Source organism: Mandrillus leucophaeus, unplaced genomic scaffold (assembly GCF_000951045.1).
Source record: "Mandrillus leucophaeus isolate KB7577 unplaced genomic scaffold, Mleu.le_1.0 Scaffold760, whole genome shotgun sequence".
Taxonomy (NCBI): Eukaryota; Metazoa; Chordata; class Mammalia; order Primates; family Cercopithecidae; genus Mandrillus; species Mandrillus leucophaeus.
The window spans coordinates 983,675-1,000,125 of record NW_012108253.1 but is presented as its reverse complement, the minus strand read 5'-3'; the positions used below and the strand labels follow the sequence as shown (position 1 = coordinate 1,000,125).

General features: G+C 36.4%; 1 protein-coding gene across 2 annotated transcripts in view; it reads right to left on the bottom strand.

Annotated features, from left to right (window-relative positions):
- The window catches only part of SLC17A1 (solute carrier family 17 (organic anion transporter), member 1), a 57,677-nt gene that overhangs the window by 31,769 nt on the left and 9,457 nt on the right, over positions 1–16,451 (bottom strand). For both annotated transcript variants that reach the window (XM_011966478.1, XM_011966477.1), the window contains exons 4-10: positions 11,992–12,225; positions 11,821–11,908; positions 11,382–11,468; positions 5,408–5,526; positions 5,141–5,302; positions 3,940–4,072; positions 3,700–3,847 (exon numbers count right to left, since the gene is read on the bottom strand). In XM_011966478.1, coding sequence (XP_011821868.1) covers positions 3,700–3,847; positions 3,940–4,072; positions 5,141–5,302; positions 5,408–5,526; positions 11,382–11,468; positions 11,821–11,908; positions 11,992–12,225 — 971 coding nt within the window. The remainder of the gene's footprint in view (positions 1–3,699; positions 3,848–3,939; positions 4,073–5,140; positions 5,303–5,407; positions 5,527–11,381; positions 11,469–11,820; positions 11,909–11,991; positions 12,226–16,451) is intronic.

The following is a 16,451-nucleotide window of genomic DNA, read 5'->3' as shown; positions in this document are numbered from 1 at the left end:
CAATCCTGGAAGCTCAAACCAATTCCAGCATGAAATGAGCTATAAAAGCAGTGAAACTGCAGCAAATGAATCCAGGTTACTGCGAATGGCATTATTTTGTTTGTTTTTATGGCTGAGTAGTATTCCATAATATATATATAACCACATTTTCATTATCTACTTATTGTTTGATGGGGATTTAGGCTGGTTCCATATTTCTGCAGTTGCAAATTGTGCTGCTATAAACATGCATGTGCAAGTGTCTTTTTCATATAATGACTTCTTTTCCTTTGGATAGATACCCAGTAGTGGGATTGCTGGATCAAATGGTATTTCTACTTCTAGTTTTTTAAGGAATCTCCACACTGTCTTCCATAGTGGTTGTACTAGTTTACTTTCCCACCAACAGTGTAAAGGTGTTCCCTTTTCACCACACCCACGCCAACATCTATTATTATTTTGTTTTTTAATTATGGGCATTCTTGCAGGAGTAAGGTGGTATCTCATTGTGGTTATGATATGCATTTCCCTGATAATTAGTGATGTGGAGCATTTTTTCATATGTTTGCCACTAAATGCCATATGTTTTCACTTATAAGTGGGAGCTAAGCTATGGGTATACAAAGGCATACAGAGTGGTATAATGAACTGTGGAGACTCAGAGTGGGGAAAATGGGAGGAGGAGCAAAGGATAAAAAACCACATATTGGGTACAATGTACACTATTCCTATGATGGATACACTAAAATCTTAGACATCACCACTGTCAATTCATCCATGTAACCAAAAACCACTTGTATCCCAAAAGCCATTGAAATAAAAAGAATATTTTTTAAAAAAATTCAGAATTAACAAGGAACTCCAACTTAACAACAACAAAATATAAATAACCATGTTAAAAAAGTGGAAAAAGGACATAAGTAGCCATATTCAAAAGAAGACATACAAATGGACAATAAGCGTATAAAAAAACTAATCCTCAGAGTAGTGCAAACTAAAACCATGATGAGATAGCATCTTATGCCAGTCAGAATTATTATTATTCAAGCCAAAAAACAACAGATGTTGATGAGGATGCACAGAAAAAGCAATGCTTATACACTGTTAGTGGAAATGTAAATTAGTACAACCTCTGTGGAAAACAGTATGGAGATTTCTCAAAGAACTGCAAATAGAACTACCATTAGATCCTGCAATTCTGCTACTGGGTGTCTACTCAAAGGAAAAGATATTATTGTATCAAAAAGATATCTGCACTCATGTGTTTATTGCAATACTATTCACAATAGCAAAGACATCAACCTAAGTGTCCATCAACAGATGATTGGATGAGGAAAATGTGGTACATATGCACAATGGAATACTACTCTGCCATAAAAAAGAATGAAATAATGTCTTTTTCAGCAACATCGATGGAAATAGAGGCCCTTGTCTTAAGTAAAACAACTCAGAAACAGAAAACCAAATACTGCAAGTTCTCAGTTATAAAGTAAGAACTAAATAACTTATACACATTGACAGAGTGTAGAATAACAGACATTAGAGACTTGGAAGAGTGGGAAGAGGGTGAGGGTTAAAAAATTACTTAATATGTACGATGTACATTATTTAGGTAATGGTTACCCTAAAAACCCAGACTTCACCACTACATAATATACCCACTTAACAAAATTGTATTTGCACACCTTAAATTTATACAAAAACTAACGACTTTTAAAAATGCTTTTGAGAGCTTGGATTTAAGAAAGAAAAAGATTTTTTAAAACTCTCCCTAGTTACAATGAACTATCCACACACACACACACACACACAAAATCAATGAAACAATCCCGTATATAATAGTTACAAGAAAAAAATGCTTAAAATAAGTTTAACTGAATAGGTGAAAGACCACAATGAAAACTAAAACATTAGTGGAAGATATTGAAGAAGACACAAACAAATGTAAAGATATCCTGTGCTTATGGATAGGAAGAATTAATGTTGGTAAAAAGTCTGTGCAATTCAAAGCAATCTAAAGATTCAATGCAATCCTTATCAAAATTCCAATGACATTTTTCGCAGAAATAGAAAAACAATCTTACAATTTCTATGGAAGTACAAAAGGTCCTAAATAACCAAAGTAATCTTGAGCCAAAATAACAAAACTGGAGGCATCACACTATCTGACTTCAAAATATACTTCAAAGTTTTAATAATCAAAATGACGTGATACTAGAATGAACATAGATACATAGACCAATGGAGCAGAATAGAGAGTCCAGAAAGAAATCCAACATTTAGGATGAATTGATTTTTGACAGAGGTGCCAAGAACACACCATGGAAGAAGGATGATCTCTTCAATAAATGCTGTTGGAACAACCGGGTATCCACATGCAGAAGAATGGAATTAGACTCATCTCATGCCATATATAAAAATCAACTCAAAATGGATTAAAGACTTAAACATAAGACCTGAAACTGTAAAACTACTAGAAGAAAACAGAGGGGACAAGCTCTATGACTTTGACCTGGGCAATGATTTTTTGGTTAGGATCACAAAAGCACAAGCACTGAAAGCAAAGACAGACAAATGGGATTATATCAAACTAAAGAGCTTCTGCACAGGAAAAGAAACAATCAACAGAGTGAAGAGACAACCTGAAGAATAGGAGAAAATATTTGCAGACTATACGTATAATAAGTGGTTAATATCCAAAGAATACTAGAAACTCAAACTCTATAACAAGAAAACAACCCAATTAAAAAATGGGCAAAGGACCTGAATAGTCATTTCTCAAAAAACAAAGATATACTATCAACAGGTATATGAAAAGAATGTCCAACACCATTAATCATCAGGGAAATTCAAATTAAAACCACAATGAGATATCCCTCTACACCCATTTGAGTGTCTGTTATAAAAAATACAAAAGATAAGTGTTGGTGGGGATGTGGAAAAAAGGGGAAATTTGCATACCATTGGTGGGTATATAAATTAGTACAGCAGTTATGGAAAACAGTATGGATGTTCCTCAAAAAATTAAAAGTAGAACCACTATATGATCCAGCAATTTCACTCCTGAGTGTCTATCCAAAGGAAATGAAGTGAGAATGTCTAAAGAGATAACTGCACTACTATGTTCATTGCAGCATTATTCACAATAGCCAAGATATAGGATTAACCTAAGTGTCCATCAGCAGATGAACGGGATAACAAATATGTGATAATATACACAATGGGATACTATTCAGCTTAAAAATGAAGGATATCAAGTCATTTGTGACAACTTGAATGAACTTGGAGGACATTAATTTAAGTGAAATAAGTCAGACACAGAAAGGCAAACACTGCATGATCTTAGTTACATGTGGAATCTTACAAAATTGGACTCAGAAGTAGAGTAGAATAGTGATTACTAGGCACTGGGAGTGAGATGTTAGCCAAAAGATACCAAATTTTATTTATATTTGAGGAATAAGCTTAAGAGATCTATTGCATAACAAAGTGACTATAGTATAAAACAACAGATTATATCCTTGAAAATTCCTAAGAGTAAATTTTGTGTTCCCACACACACAAAAAAATGCTAAGTGTGTGAGGTAATGCATATGTTACTTTGCTCGATTTTAGCCATTCCACAAAGTATCCGTATTTTAAATCATCATGTTATACACAATAAATATGTACAACATTTATTTGTTAAAGGTTTAAAAAAAGTGTATAAACAAATCTTACCTGGGAGCGATATCCAAGCCATTTATAAGTACTCCACCCAAGCAAAAGCTGCCTGTTGCACTAACAAGTATTAGGAAAATGACAATGCCGTAGAAGCTGGAACTCAGGTAAGGCAGGCATACACCAAAGATTGCAGGAAGGAGAAATCCTGCGGAGTGATTCAGACAATATAGTTAGGTGCATCCTAAAGACAGGGGAGAAGTATCTCCCAAGTGCTTAAATGTTCTGGCTGTTGCTTACCTGCTGCTGTGAAGAGTTTCCGGACAGCAATTACGCTGAGAATATTCCTGGTCAGGAAGAAGTCTGATAACTGACCTACTAGGTTACCACAGATCCAAGCAAACAAATAGGGAAGGGAAGACAGAAACCCATTCTGAAGAGGAAACATTATTCTTGGAGTGAGTTTGATGGGTAAAGCAGTACTGACACACAGAGTAATCCCTATGCTAAAATTTATTATCTAAAATGAGTACTTTCATATAGGAAACCATCAATATACAATACCAGAATTACTGCTGGGATCACATTACCCAAAATAAAGAGAAAAATAGCTTTGAGATCAGTAATATTTATCATAACCTGTCAAATCTTCCAATTTCAGTATCATGAAACATAAAAGCACTGAATAATAGAGAAGGAAGACTACATCGGGAATGGGAAATACTGACCCTGGGGAAAATGATAAGAGAGGATAAAGATGACAATTACGGACATGCGTATGGTGCTTACACTGGACCAGCTGCTACTAATCCTCGCAACAACTTCAGGGTTTCATGAAGTATAAAATTGAGTCAGAGAGAGTTTATAAGACCTTACTGTTATGCTGGGCCCTAGGCTGGTTTACTGGAAGTTCATTACAGAACGCGGCAAGTGGTAAGCCCAGACAGACTCCATTTCTAAAGGAGTCTTGTCTTGTCTTGTCTGGTTATTATGGTTTCAAATAATAGGAGTTTGCCCATATCAGTGATTCTCCAAGCCAGATGAGTAATGGGTATGCCAGTCCTTCCAAAGCAAGACTTGAGTCTTGGCTTCATAGCCCAGACTCATTGCTTTACCTTGGAGAGGATTGGTAAAAGCTTGGCAGAGTGACAGGGCCTGGCTAAGTGACTTTCATAGGAGGCCCCCAGTCTCTGTAGGGAATGGTGGTGTTGAACCTTAAGTAATATACAAAGGGAGTCACACAGTAAATGGGAGATGGGAAATGTGTGGAAACACAGATGCATGTATGCTGCTGCTGGAGTGCCAGACACTTGTGTCTGCATCAACGCCTTCTGTTTTGGGCAATGTTCATACAAAGAGCAGAAACAGTTAATTTCCAGGTGAGGAGCAGTAGTCAGACAGTGTGAGGAGTTGGCAAGAGCTGAGACTAGGGTCATTAGAGACAGAAAAATGTACACAGAGTCTTTCATGAAGTTAAAAACAGAACAAATAGTATACTTACCTCTTTTATATTAACACGAAGCGTGGAGTTGATAAACAGTGGCGTGTATAGTGTCATGATGATATGTGACCAGAAAAAAGTAAAACTACCAATGGAAATAGCCCAGACTGGAAGCGATTTAAGCATAGCCTTGATAGGCAGAGATTGTCTACTTGAACTGACCTGGAAAGAAATTCATTAATAATTAGCACATTAGAACAAACTGGAACATGTTTAGTTTGGAGTAGAATCTTAGAGATTACTCCAATATGGAGAACTGTGCTCTACCTGCTGGACCAGGGAGGATGTGATGTATTCCTTTTCACTGATGCTTATACATGGGTGGTCCTTGGGGTCATCATAAAACACAATGAACCAGAGAAGACATAGAGCACAGCCACAAGCACCTATCAAAGCAGGATAAGTTAGAATTGGAAGTTTCTGTTTGTAGTGGATCTCTTTCCCAAATTCGCATTTTTCAATGTATTAGTCTGAGAACCTGGACCTCCTGTTTCTTTTTTGAAACTTTGCAACAAGTCTTACGTTTTTCATAGTCCTCCTTTTGTCCACAAGGACCTCTCCCTGCTAGAAATAGGTTAAGGCCTATGCCCTTTCCTGATCTCCTATCCTCTGCTCCCTCCACTCATGACATCTGGGCCTGCCTGCCCTCAAGCCCTCATCTTTTCAAATTCCTCATGTGTTCCATCATAAGAATATGGCACAGCTGAGCCTGCTCAGGGCTTGACAATTGCCCAGTTGTTTTGTTTTTGTGTTTATAATGTTTAAGTTCAGGGATACATGTGCAGGTTAGTTATATGGGTAAACTTGTGTCATAGGGGTTTATTGTACAGATTATTTCATCACCCAGGCATTAAGCCTAGTATCCATTAGTTATTTTTCCTGATCCTCTCCCTCTTCCCACCCTCTACCCAGTGGTAGAGGTTGTTCCCCTCAGTGTGTGTTGTTCCCCTCTATGTGTTCACGTGTTCTCATCATTTAGCTCCCACTTATAAATGAGAACATGCGGTATTTAGTTTTCTATTACTGTGTTAGTTTGCTAAGGAGAATGGCCCCCCAGCTCCATCCATTTCCCTGCAAAGGACGTGATCTCATTCTTTTTATGGCTGCATAGTATTCAATGGTATATATGTACCACATTTTGTTTATCCAGTCTATCATTAATGGGCATTTAGGTTGATTCCATGTCTTTGCTATTATGACCCAGTTTTGATAGCTTAGCCTCAGCCATGTTCCTGAGATATAGCCCAGACTTCAGGGATTGTTGGAGTTCTATAAGAGTTTGACAAGTTATTTATATCAATTTTTATATGAATAACTTGACTGTGAGGAATTCTCTGTTGGGACAGGAAGTATATAGTGCTCACCAGTCAGTCTTCCAGAAGACTTGCATTCATTTAACAAATATTAAGTGCCGATTATTTACCATGCACCTATTTTAAGTACTGGGGATACAGCAATGAATAAAACAGACAAAAATCCCTGCCTTTATGGAGTTGACTTTGTAGTGGATAAAAAAGAAAAAAAATTATTTTATTCAATCAACTCCCCGAAAATTCATATAGTACTGTTTATTATCTCTTTTTCAAAATGAGCAAACTGAGACTTGGAAAGATGAAATTATTTGTGGGACATAAATGTTAGTGAGTGGTAGTTTACCTGGAAGCATGAATTATATTGTTCAGGGAGAAACTACACCCCTAGATGGGGAGGCTGGGGTGCTGGAAATAAAAATACTATAATAGAAATAAAGAATGCCTTTGATACATCAGTAGACTAGACATGACCAAGAAAAAATCAGTGAGCTTGATAAAATGGCTACAGAAATTTCTAAAACTGAATTGCAAAGACAGAAAAAAGAACTAAAAAGACAGAATGGTCTGGGTGTGGTGGCTCACGCCTGTAATCCCAACACTTTGGAAGGCCTAGGCGGGCAGATCACCTGAGGTCAGGAGTTCATGACCAGCCTGGTCAACATGGTGAAACCCTGTTGCTTCTAAAAATACAAAAGAATTAGCTGGGCGTAGTGATGTGCCCCTGTAATCCCAGCTACTCAGGGAGTTGAGGCAGGAGAATCACTTAAATCCAGGAGGTTGAGGTTACGCTGAGCTGAGATAGTGCCATTGCACTCCAGGCTGGGTGACAAAAGCAAGACTCCATTTCACAAAAAAAAAAAAAAAAAAAAAAATGGAATATCTAAGAATTGTAGGACAATTATAAAAGCTGTAATATACCTGTAACAAAAAAATACCACAAGGTGTAATATACATGTAAAGAAACATACCGGAAGAAAGAAAGAAATAGAGAAAGAGAGAAAGAGAAAAAAAGGAAGGAAGAGAAAGAAAGGAAGAAAGAAAGAAAAAGCAAGGAAGGGAGGGAGGGAGGAAGGAAGGAAGGAAGGGAAGAAGGGAGGGAGGGAAGAAGGGAGGGAGGGGAAAGAAAAAAATTAGAAAAAATATTTAAAGCAATAATTACTGAGAATTTCTTAAAATTAATAATAAACTTCAAACCACAGATATAAGAAGCCCAGAGAATGCCAAGAAGAATAAATAAAAAAAAAAAGTTATAACCTGACATGTTGTAACCAAATGCCCCCAGTTTTTTAAGAAAAAGGGAATGAATTACTATTTTAAAAAAAATTTTCTCTTTTTTTCCCCTTTCCCCTTTTCCTCTTGCTTCTCATTTCCAACTTAGCCCTTCAGAAATGCAAATACAACATTTCACCTCCTCCCCTCACCAGACATTCGCTATAGGAAAAATTCTCCTAACTATGTGCTTCAAGTCATAGCTCTCCTCCAGAGCTGACAGTCAATCTGCAGACCAAATTGCCAGGGAACTTTCATCGCTAGGGCGTGGCCTCAGAACTTCCACTCTCCAGGAGTGGCCTTGGAACTTTCTTCCACCAGGAGAGCATATGGAAAACATGCCCTTTTTGGCCACTTTTTCAACCTACTTCTGTCCATGAAAGTGCCACCTCAACTGTGCAGTAGATAACTGCCTGGTAGCAAGGGGACCTCTGCCCTTGCTCATTTCCTCTCCTACCTTATGAAAATGCTCACCTTTTTTTTTTTGGCCACTTCAGCTCCAAAGGTGAAATGGCACATTTAAAAGCAAGAAATTGTGTGTCCCTTCCCCAAGTTAGCTTTGGAATAAATCCACTTTTCTTGTACCAGACCCCACTCTTGTTAATTGGACTGTACATGTGGTAAGCAACTAACTTGATTTTCAGTTACAATATAATATTCAACTTCAATAAATCAAAGACAATTTTGAAAGAAGCCAAAGGGAAAAAAATGACCTGAAGAGTCATGTTTAAATTTAGAATTCTGAACACAAATCTCTGGCGACTAGTCTGAAGCTTGACCCATTCCTACCCAGATCCATTCCCACCTTCCTAGGTACTTTGAATGGATATATGTGGAAACTCTTGCCTTCCCCAGTGGTGTACCATTCATATATTGTGCAAATAGTGCCTCCTACCTCCCTTGGTCACTCCCCAATTCAATGGCTATTGGTAAGAACCCTGCTGGTCTTTTCCAATATAACCAATAGCCTTAGTTCTATTTAAGCAACACATTCCAGGTATAATGATTAGAAGCAGAGTCATGAGCTCTACAGAGCCTACTGTCTTGGCACCTGCCCTATGAAGAGAGCCTAGCTAGAGAGGGGCTAGAATGGGCTCTCCACAGTGTGGAATCCAGGGCAAAGGCCCTCTGGCCTGGCCTCAGGGCAGCTGTGACAGAAGCCATAAGTGATCTTGGCAACAGCTGTGTCTGATGGCACAGACACTAGTCAGATGTGAGTTAAGGAGAGTGTGAGATGCTAGGAAATGTAGGCAATGGGTACAGACAGATTATGCAATGATTTCAATGGTCAAAGGGAAGTTACTTGAGATAGAGGACAGGGAAAGGGAATCATTTTAGAGATTTGAGAAGAGTTAAGAAGTTTGAAATAGTCTTTAGGAGACAAATATAGCAGGATAGACAGGCAATTTTTTTTGTTTTTTTTTTTTGTTTTTTTTTTTTTGAGACAAGAGTTTCACTCTTGTTGCCCAGGCTGGAGTGCAATGGCATGATCTCAGCTCCTGTCTCTTATACACATCTAGATGTGTATAAGAGACAGCCTCCTGGATTCAAGTGATTCTCCTGCCTCAGCCTCCCCTGTAGATGAGATTACAGGTGGCCGCCACCACACCCAGCTAATTTTTTCTATTTTTAGTAGAGACGGGGTTTCACCATGTTGGCCAGACTGGTCTCAAACTCCTGACCGTAGGTGATCCACCCACCTCAGCATCCCAAAGTGCTGGGATTACAGGCATGATCCACTGCACCCAACTGGCCAGGCCATTTTAAGTGCAAATGTAAGTCTGTGACTCAATTTACTCTATTTGGTAATCTCCAGCAATTATCAGCTGCTTAAATACAGTTATTGTCTTATTCTTTAAAACAGTATCTATTCAGATTTGTTCAACTTTATTGGCAAGAATATTCAGATGGAATTTTAAAACAATCTTGGTTTTAATTTTCCCTCTGCCACTAACGAACAGGTCATTTGACATATGTGGACATCATGTAATTTCCAGTAAAAGGGTTGTGGGAGGCAGACACCTAAATTCCTAAACAGCTGTCATCTAATCTCTTTTCCTCAATTCTTGCTGATGAGGTAGAAACATGTGAGGGACTTCACAGTAAAGCTATTATCATAGTACAATGTGTAGTTGTGTAACAGCTTCGTTTGAGTTTCATGAAGCCACCCATGATAACTGTAAGTGGCATACATTGGTGTACATGATCTTATCACAGAAATACAACATAAATATTAGATGTCATTCAACCCTTGATCAGCAATGTTGGGCAGCATTAGTTATTCCAAAGTTTTCCTTATATGGAGCTGAAACCTCTCCCCTGCTCCCCCGCTTCCCTATAATTTCTGCATATTTGGGTTAGTTTTGTAATTCAAAACAGATCTGCATTTTATTTATATGAAAGTCCTACAAGGTATGTTTTCTCAAGTTTTCTCTTCCTCAGGCTAGACATTCTCAGTTTTTTCAGCCCCTTTCCTGATAAGGGGCTGATGTTCCATCACTATACTGACCATTGTCTACTACTGAAGACTAACACAGTCATTAACAGCAATGGAATTTTGAGGATAGAAGTTGTGTTTTCAGATTAGGCCTCTGCCATCTGCTCACTGTATGTATTGGATATCTTCTGTTTGTCTCCCTAGATGTACTCCTCATCCTTCTTCACCTTGCTTTGGCTACAGATGGCTGATTTGAATGAACATCAGTAGGCCCCCATGTCCTCTGCTTCTACCTGGATTTGGCCAACAGAAATTCCAGGCAGAGATGAGAGGGAGAGAATTGAGTGAAATCAAGGTGCTTTTTCAAACCCTGGTTACCTCTGTCCTGTGATTGTCTCAATCTATGTGTCCTTTTATGAAAAATCAGGAGGCATCCTGCTCTATAGAGCTCTCCTAATGGATTCTGATAACTACTTCCTTGCTTGATGCCTTTGGACCTGGGGATGCTAGATGTTACAAGCTCCTGTATCACTAGCCCCAGGTAACTGGACTATTCCTGGGATTCCACCACATCTCATACTTACCTTTTTAAGTGATCATTTTGTAAATAAATTCTTCTAATTTTGCCTTAAGTATATGACTTTGATCAAGTTACCTAAGCCTTTTGAAATTTCCTCACATATCAAATGGGCATAATAGAACCTATCCACATTTTCTTATTCACAAACCTGAAATCAAGATCAGAGAGCCAAAAGTGATTTCATCACTTATTTGTAAACCTTATTTCTTTATAGTTTTTGTGTGTTCTAGTTTGCACAGATTTCATTTTTTACTGTAGAAATTAATGTGTTTGATTATGGGGCAGTGCTCCACATCATGCTTTGAATGTTAAGTATAAAAAGTAATATATTTCTGAAATCTGTAAACTTATTTATTCTGATCATCCTTTTCCTGGAGAGTTTCATATAAAAGCATATGCATCTATAGCACCTACATTATAGAATTACAAAAGTTATGGACAAAAATACATGTATAGTTTTAAGCATCATAATACCTTGCTTGTGGTAGGAACTTAATGAATGTTGACTTCTCTCTTTCACTCAGTGGAGTTCATGATTTTTAATTTTAACTTTATATGAATTATTACTTTATATTGGGTTTTAATGTTTAAATTTTTCTTAGATTCTGAATAATAACTAGGATTTTACAGAAGGAGACTCACCAAAAATATAGAAGACCATGGGCCAGCCCAGAGATTCACAGATAACTCCAGTCACAAGTAGGACAATAAAGGGTCCCAGCAAAAACCCTAATCAGTAGGTACAAAGAACATCCCTAATTAATGCAGGCATCTGAAAGTACAGATAATGTAGTCTCGCTGTAGCAATGAACAATTTCCTGTGAAACAAATTTGTGTATCATAACACAAATATCAGAAGAAAATAATAAAAATATTTTCTTTTCTCTCTTTTTCTCTGTTGAGATAAGGATGCCTCTTCTCCATTCTATACAATTCTCTCATCTTCACAGCAAGAATGCTGAAATAGATGATTTCCAAAGCCCTTGACCATTCAAAACACATATTTTTTATGGCTCTAGGGAAGAACATAATACAATGAGGTGAAAATAGGATTCAAACATTCTAGTCTCTAACTCTTTACCTGATGTACTCATAGAAGTAAGTCGGCCTCGTTCCAGGGGAGGAGCCCATTTGACATATATTTCAAACTGGGCTGTTCCAACTATCCCCTGAAATGAGAAAGTTTTGACATTTAATCTCTAATACTTCCTGTGAATTTAAACTCTGTTTGGTTTTAGCATTATTTTAATACCTGGGCTGCTCCCTGAACTGCTCGACATACAATGACCCAAGCTACTCCAATTCCAGCTGCTGGTGGGATGAGTAGGCTTAACACAGAGCTGAGGCATAATGCAAAGCCAATCATTTTCTTTGTAGAGTATATTCCAGAGAAGTATCCAACAGGAACTTGGATGATGACGAAACCATAGAAGGTGGAACTCAAGATGATTCCCTGGATATCTGGGCTCCAGTTATACACAGGGTTCTAAAAGACAAGCGGGGACACGTTGAATCACTCTGCTTGTCAGAAATTTACTGTGACATTTAGGGATTCAGGGAAACTGTTCTTCTGGCTCACCTCATGTAAAGTAGCTTCCTTTTTATTAGTATTCTTTATCACATGACCTTCTTTATTCTTTAATCACACCATTTTCTGTACATATTTACATTTTATTGTTGGAGTAAAGTCCTCACAGTCAGGGACACCATCTGTACCTCCCTCCAGTACCTCTCATAGCATAGACATTTAATGCTTGTTTCTTGAACGTTGCTAAACTGCATGTAAACTCCTCCTTGACAGCATACATACATTTAAATAGTTAATTTCTTGTACTTCATAGTATACTGCAGTTGTGAATTTCCTCTTGCCTGTTCACTTTCTCTAACTCCTCCATTAATTTAAGCTCATTCACAAAACCACTTTTCCCCACATACATATTGCTCCCAGAGAGAAAAGTCGTGATAGAGAGAAGATAAAACCATGAAGAGTTCTATCTGAGCTATAAAAACAACTGCATGGAACAGTGAAAACAAAAAGGCCTTCTCTTCTTTCACTTGGTTCTGATGTGGCATATTTTTTCCAGAATGCATTTGTTGGTCCATTCCTAGGTTAGAGGTCCTTCTATAGTTTCTTTTTACATTATTAAAGAATGATAAAAGAAAATCTTAATATTCAATTTATTGTTGAGACTATGAAGAAGGAGGTTGCACATGTTTTGGACCCACTGAAGAGGAAGAAATCTTAATGGTAGTAGGGGAGGACAGGATAAAGTTTATTTGGAAGTGTCTAAGATAGTGGCATTTTCTAAACTTTCTCTGTTAGTTGCATAATTAGGAGGAACATATTAAGCAACAAAGAGTTTCCTGAATAAACGGTGAATGTGCTGGGTGTTATTTTTGGTTCAATATTAAATAAAATAGGTAGGAATCCATATGTTTGTTGTCATCACTATTATCTTATCCCTCCATTTCTCTTTTTTTCTCTCCTTTTCAAGTCCCTGTCACCCTATAGCTGTGGTCTCTAGAGTGTATATTTCTCTTGGATGGAAAAGGACTTCCATGGAGAAATCTGGTAGGAGTGACTCTCTGAGAATACCAAATAATGAGTGAGTCACGTCTGTATAGTAGCCTTGGTGCCAGCGAAGTTCCAGATCTTTTCCACTGAGGGGAAGAAGGCTATACAGAAGATGAAGCAGAATGCTCACTCAGGTTTTGTTTTGTTTTTCTTGTTTTTAATCATAGGAAGCACCAAGGAAGTCAATACTCACCCTTACCCATATCAGGTGGGCCAGCAGGCATTTGTTCAACTCTCCCTGTGCATGAGAACAGATCACTCAAAATCTTGGATAGTTTTTCTTATGGCTTAAAGCCATCATTCTCCACAGCAGAATGTAGAAAATAAAAAAAGTTCACCAGAATTGGTTTAAATCCCTTGAGCTCAGACTGAAACTACCCACACATTAACTAGTTGCTATTGAACAAAGTACTCCACATATAAACGTATAAATGACTCTATGTAAATCTTAGAAATAAATATATACACACATTTGTATGGGTCATATAAATGAATAAGAGATGTATAATACCTAAGTAAGGAAACTGTATCAAGGGTATCACTAGATAATTTATAAGAGAACAAAATGGAAATGATCAATAACCATAGGTCACAGAAATATACAAATGTGTAATACTATTAGTAATAAAAGAATATATACTTTAAAGTTATGGTAGAATTTCTGTCAGGTTGGTACACTTTAAAAAGAATAATGACACATTCTCCTTGACTTTGATGGAAGAGGGAAGACTGACTACAGAATATTCCTCATCTACCTTCTTTTTCATCTTCTTTTCTATAATCAGTGTTTCTTACTGTGGTAAAATATCTGTGTGTGTCTGTTCTTCCTTGTTTTTCTTGTTATTTCATCTTTTTTTCTAAAACGTTCTTTCTGACTTTTTCATAATCCTTTCCTGTCAGTTTCCTTTTTTCATTCATCTGCTCTTCAAGCATAGCCTCTTGTGGTCTGGCCATGTCTACTTTGAGTTCTTGTAGATAGTGCACTATGGTGCAGTATCTTCCATAGCTATAATTGCTTTACTAATTTTTAGGTTATTTTGTAATGTTAGACTACAATTTAGATCTGCTTTGTGGAATAATTTTCTGGTGTGTTTTTCTATTTAGAATAATTATTTATTCTGTTTCTTCATTTTTAAATGTAGTACCTTATGTAGCAGTAAACTGAATTGTGACAGGAGATTTCATGGGATGGCAAAAGGTTTCATGGGGTGGCAGGCTGATGCATGTGCTAGAGAAATCTTTCAAGCTCCATAGCTCAAGAGCTCCCTCCTCTTTTAAAGTCATAGTGAAGGCTCTAAAATACAACTCCCATGAGTAGCCATTTCTCTAGAATATGAGGTTCTCAGTATTTAAACCAAAGCACTGGAATACCATAAATATTTAAGAATACAACTCAAAACACTTTTATATAAAATAGACTTTATATAAAATAGATTTTATATAAAATAGATAATTGACATAATAAACTGTATCTATATATATACTTGTGAAGCTATCACCACCTAGAAGTTTTATATTAAGGGAGTCCTGTCGTATGTACTCTTTTTTATTGTCTAGCTAATTTCACTTGGCATAATTATCTTAAGTTTTATCTATGTTGTTCTTTGTGTCAGTAGTTCATTCTATTTATACTGCTAAGTAGTACTATATTTTATGGATGTGCCATAGTTTGTTTATTCATTCACCTACTAATGGACATTTAGGTTATTTCCAGTTTTTTGGCTATTGAAATAAAGCTAGACAAAAATGTTTATAGAACATTTATGTATAAGTCTCTGATTGGACATATGTTTTTATTTCTCTTCAGTAAATAACTAACAGTGGAATGGCTGTCTCATATGGTAGGTGTATGCTTAATTATTTTATGAAATGACAAAATGTATTCCAAAGTGGTTGCACCACATTTCATTCCCACCAGGACTGTAGGAGAATTCTAGTTCCTCCACATTCCTGCACACATTTTGTATTTGCAATCATTACAATTTTAACCATTTGAATCAGTGTGCAGTAATTTATCTTTGTAGTTGATGTTTGTCTCCAATGTCAAATGATATAGAGCATCTTTTCATGTGAGTATTTTTCCTCTCTGTATCCCCATTGGTGAGATAGCTGTTCACATCTTTTTCCCATTTTTTGTATTGGGTTGTGTTTTTTAATTGGGTGTTGATAGAAGTTCTTTATAAGATATGATTTGCAAACATGTGCCCCTGTCACTGGCTTGTTTTATCATTATCTTAACAGTATTTTAAATTCTGATGAAGTCCAGTTTTATGTTTGTTCTTTTGCATATCTTAAAAAATCAGTTGTTCATATGTGTGTCAGTCTCTCTGTTATATTTCATTGATTTATTTTCTGTCTTTACACTAATTCTATGCTGTCTTTATTACTATAACTGTGTAAGTCTTAAAATTCCAGTAAGTAGTGTTACACCTCCAACTACTAATTTTCAATGAACATTCAGAGGTAATTCAATGGAGAAAGAAAAGATTTCTCAACAAATTGGGCTGGAAAAAAATTGTATATCCATATGTAAAAAAAAAATCTTTAATGCAACATATACAAAAAGTAATTCAAAATAAATCACAGATTTAACTGTAAAATGAAAAATTATAAAACTTCTAAAACATAGAAAATTTTTTGATCTTGGGTTATGTGAAGATTTCTTATATGCAACAACAAAAGCACAACACATAAAAATGTTAAAAGAAATTCGTCAGGCAGAAGAAAAGTGATATAGCTAAAAAATGTGGATTTACATTTAAGAAGTAAGACCATTAGAAAAGAACAAATGAAAGTGGAAAATATTTTATTTTGAATTGATCTAAAAGATAACTTTTGTTGAAGGAATGTTTTGAGTGTTTATGACATATAGATACATAAAATGAATAACAGTAGTCACGGAGATGGCAGAGAGGAATTGGAAATATTCTGTTACAAGATGCCTTCATGATACGTGAAATAGTGTAGTGTTATTTGGGGGTAGATTTATATTGTTACAAATGTATATTATAAAACCTATGGAAGCTATTAAAACAGTTTTTTTCAAGTATAAATGATATATCAAGAGGGGAGATAAAATTCAATCATATAAAATGCTCAGTTAAACCCAGAGAAGGCAAAATGTGAACAAAAAAAAA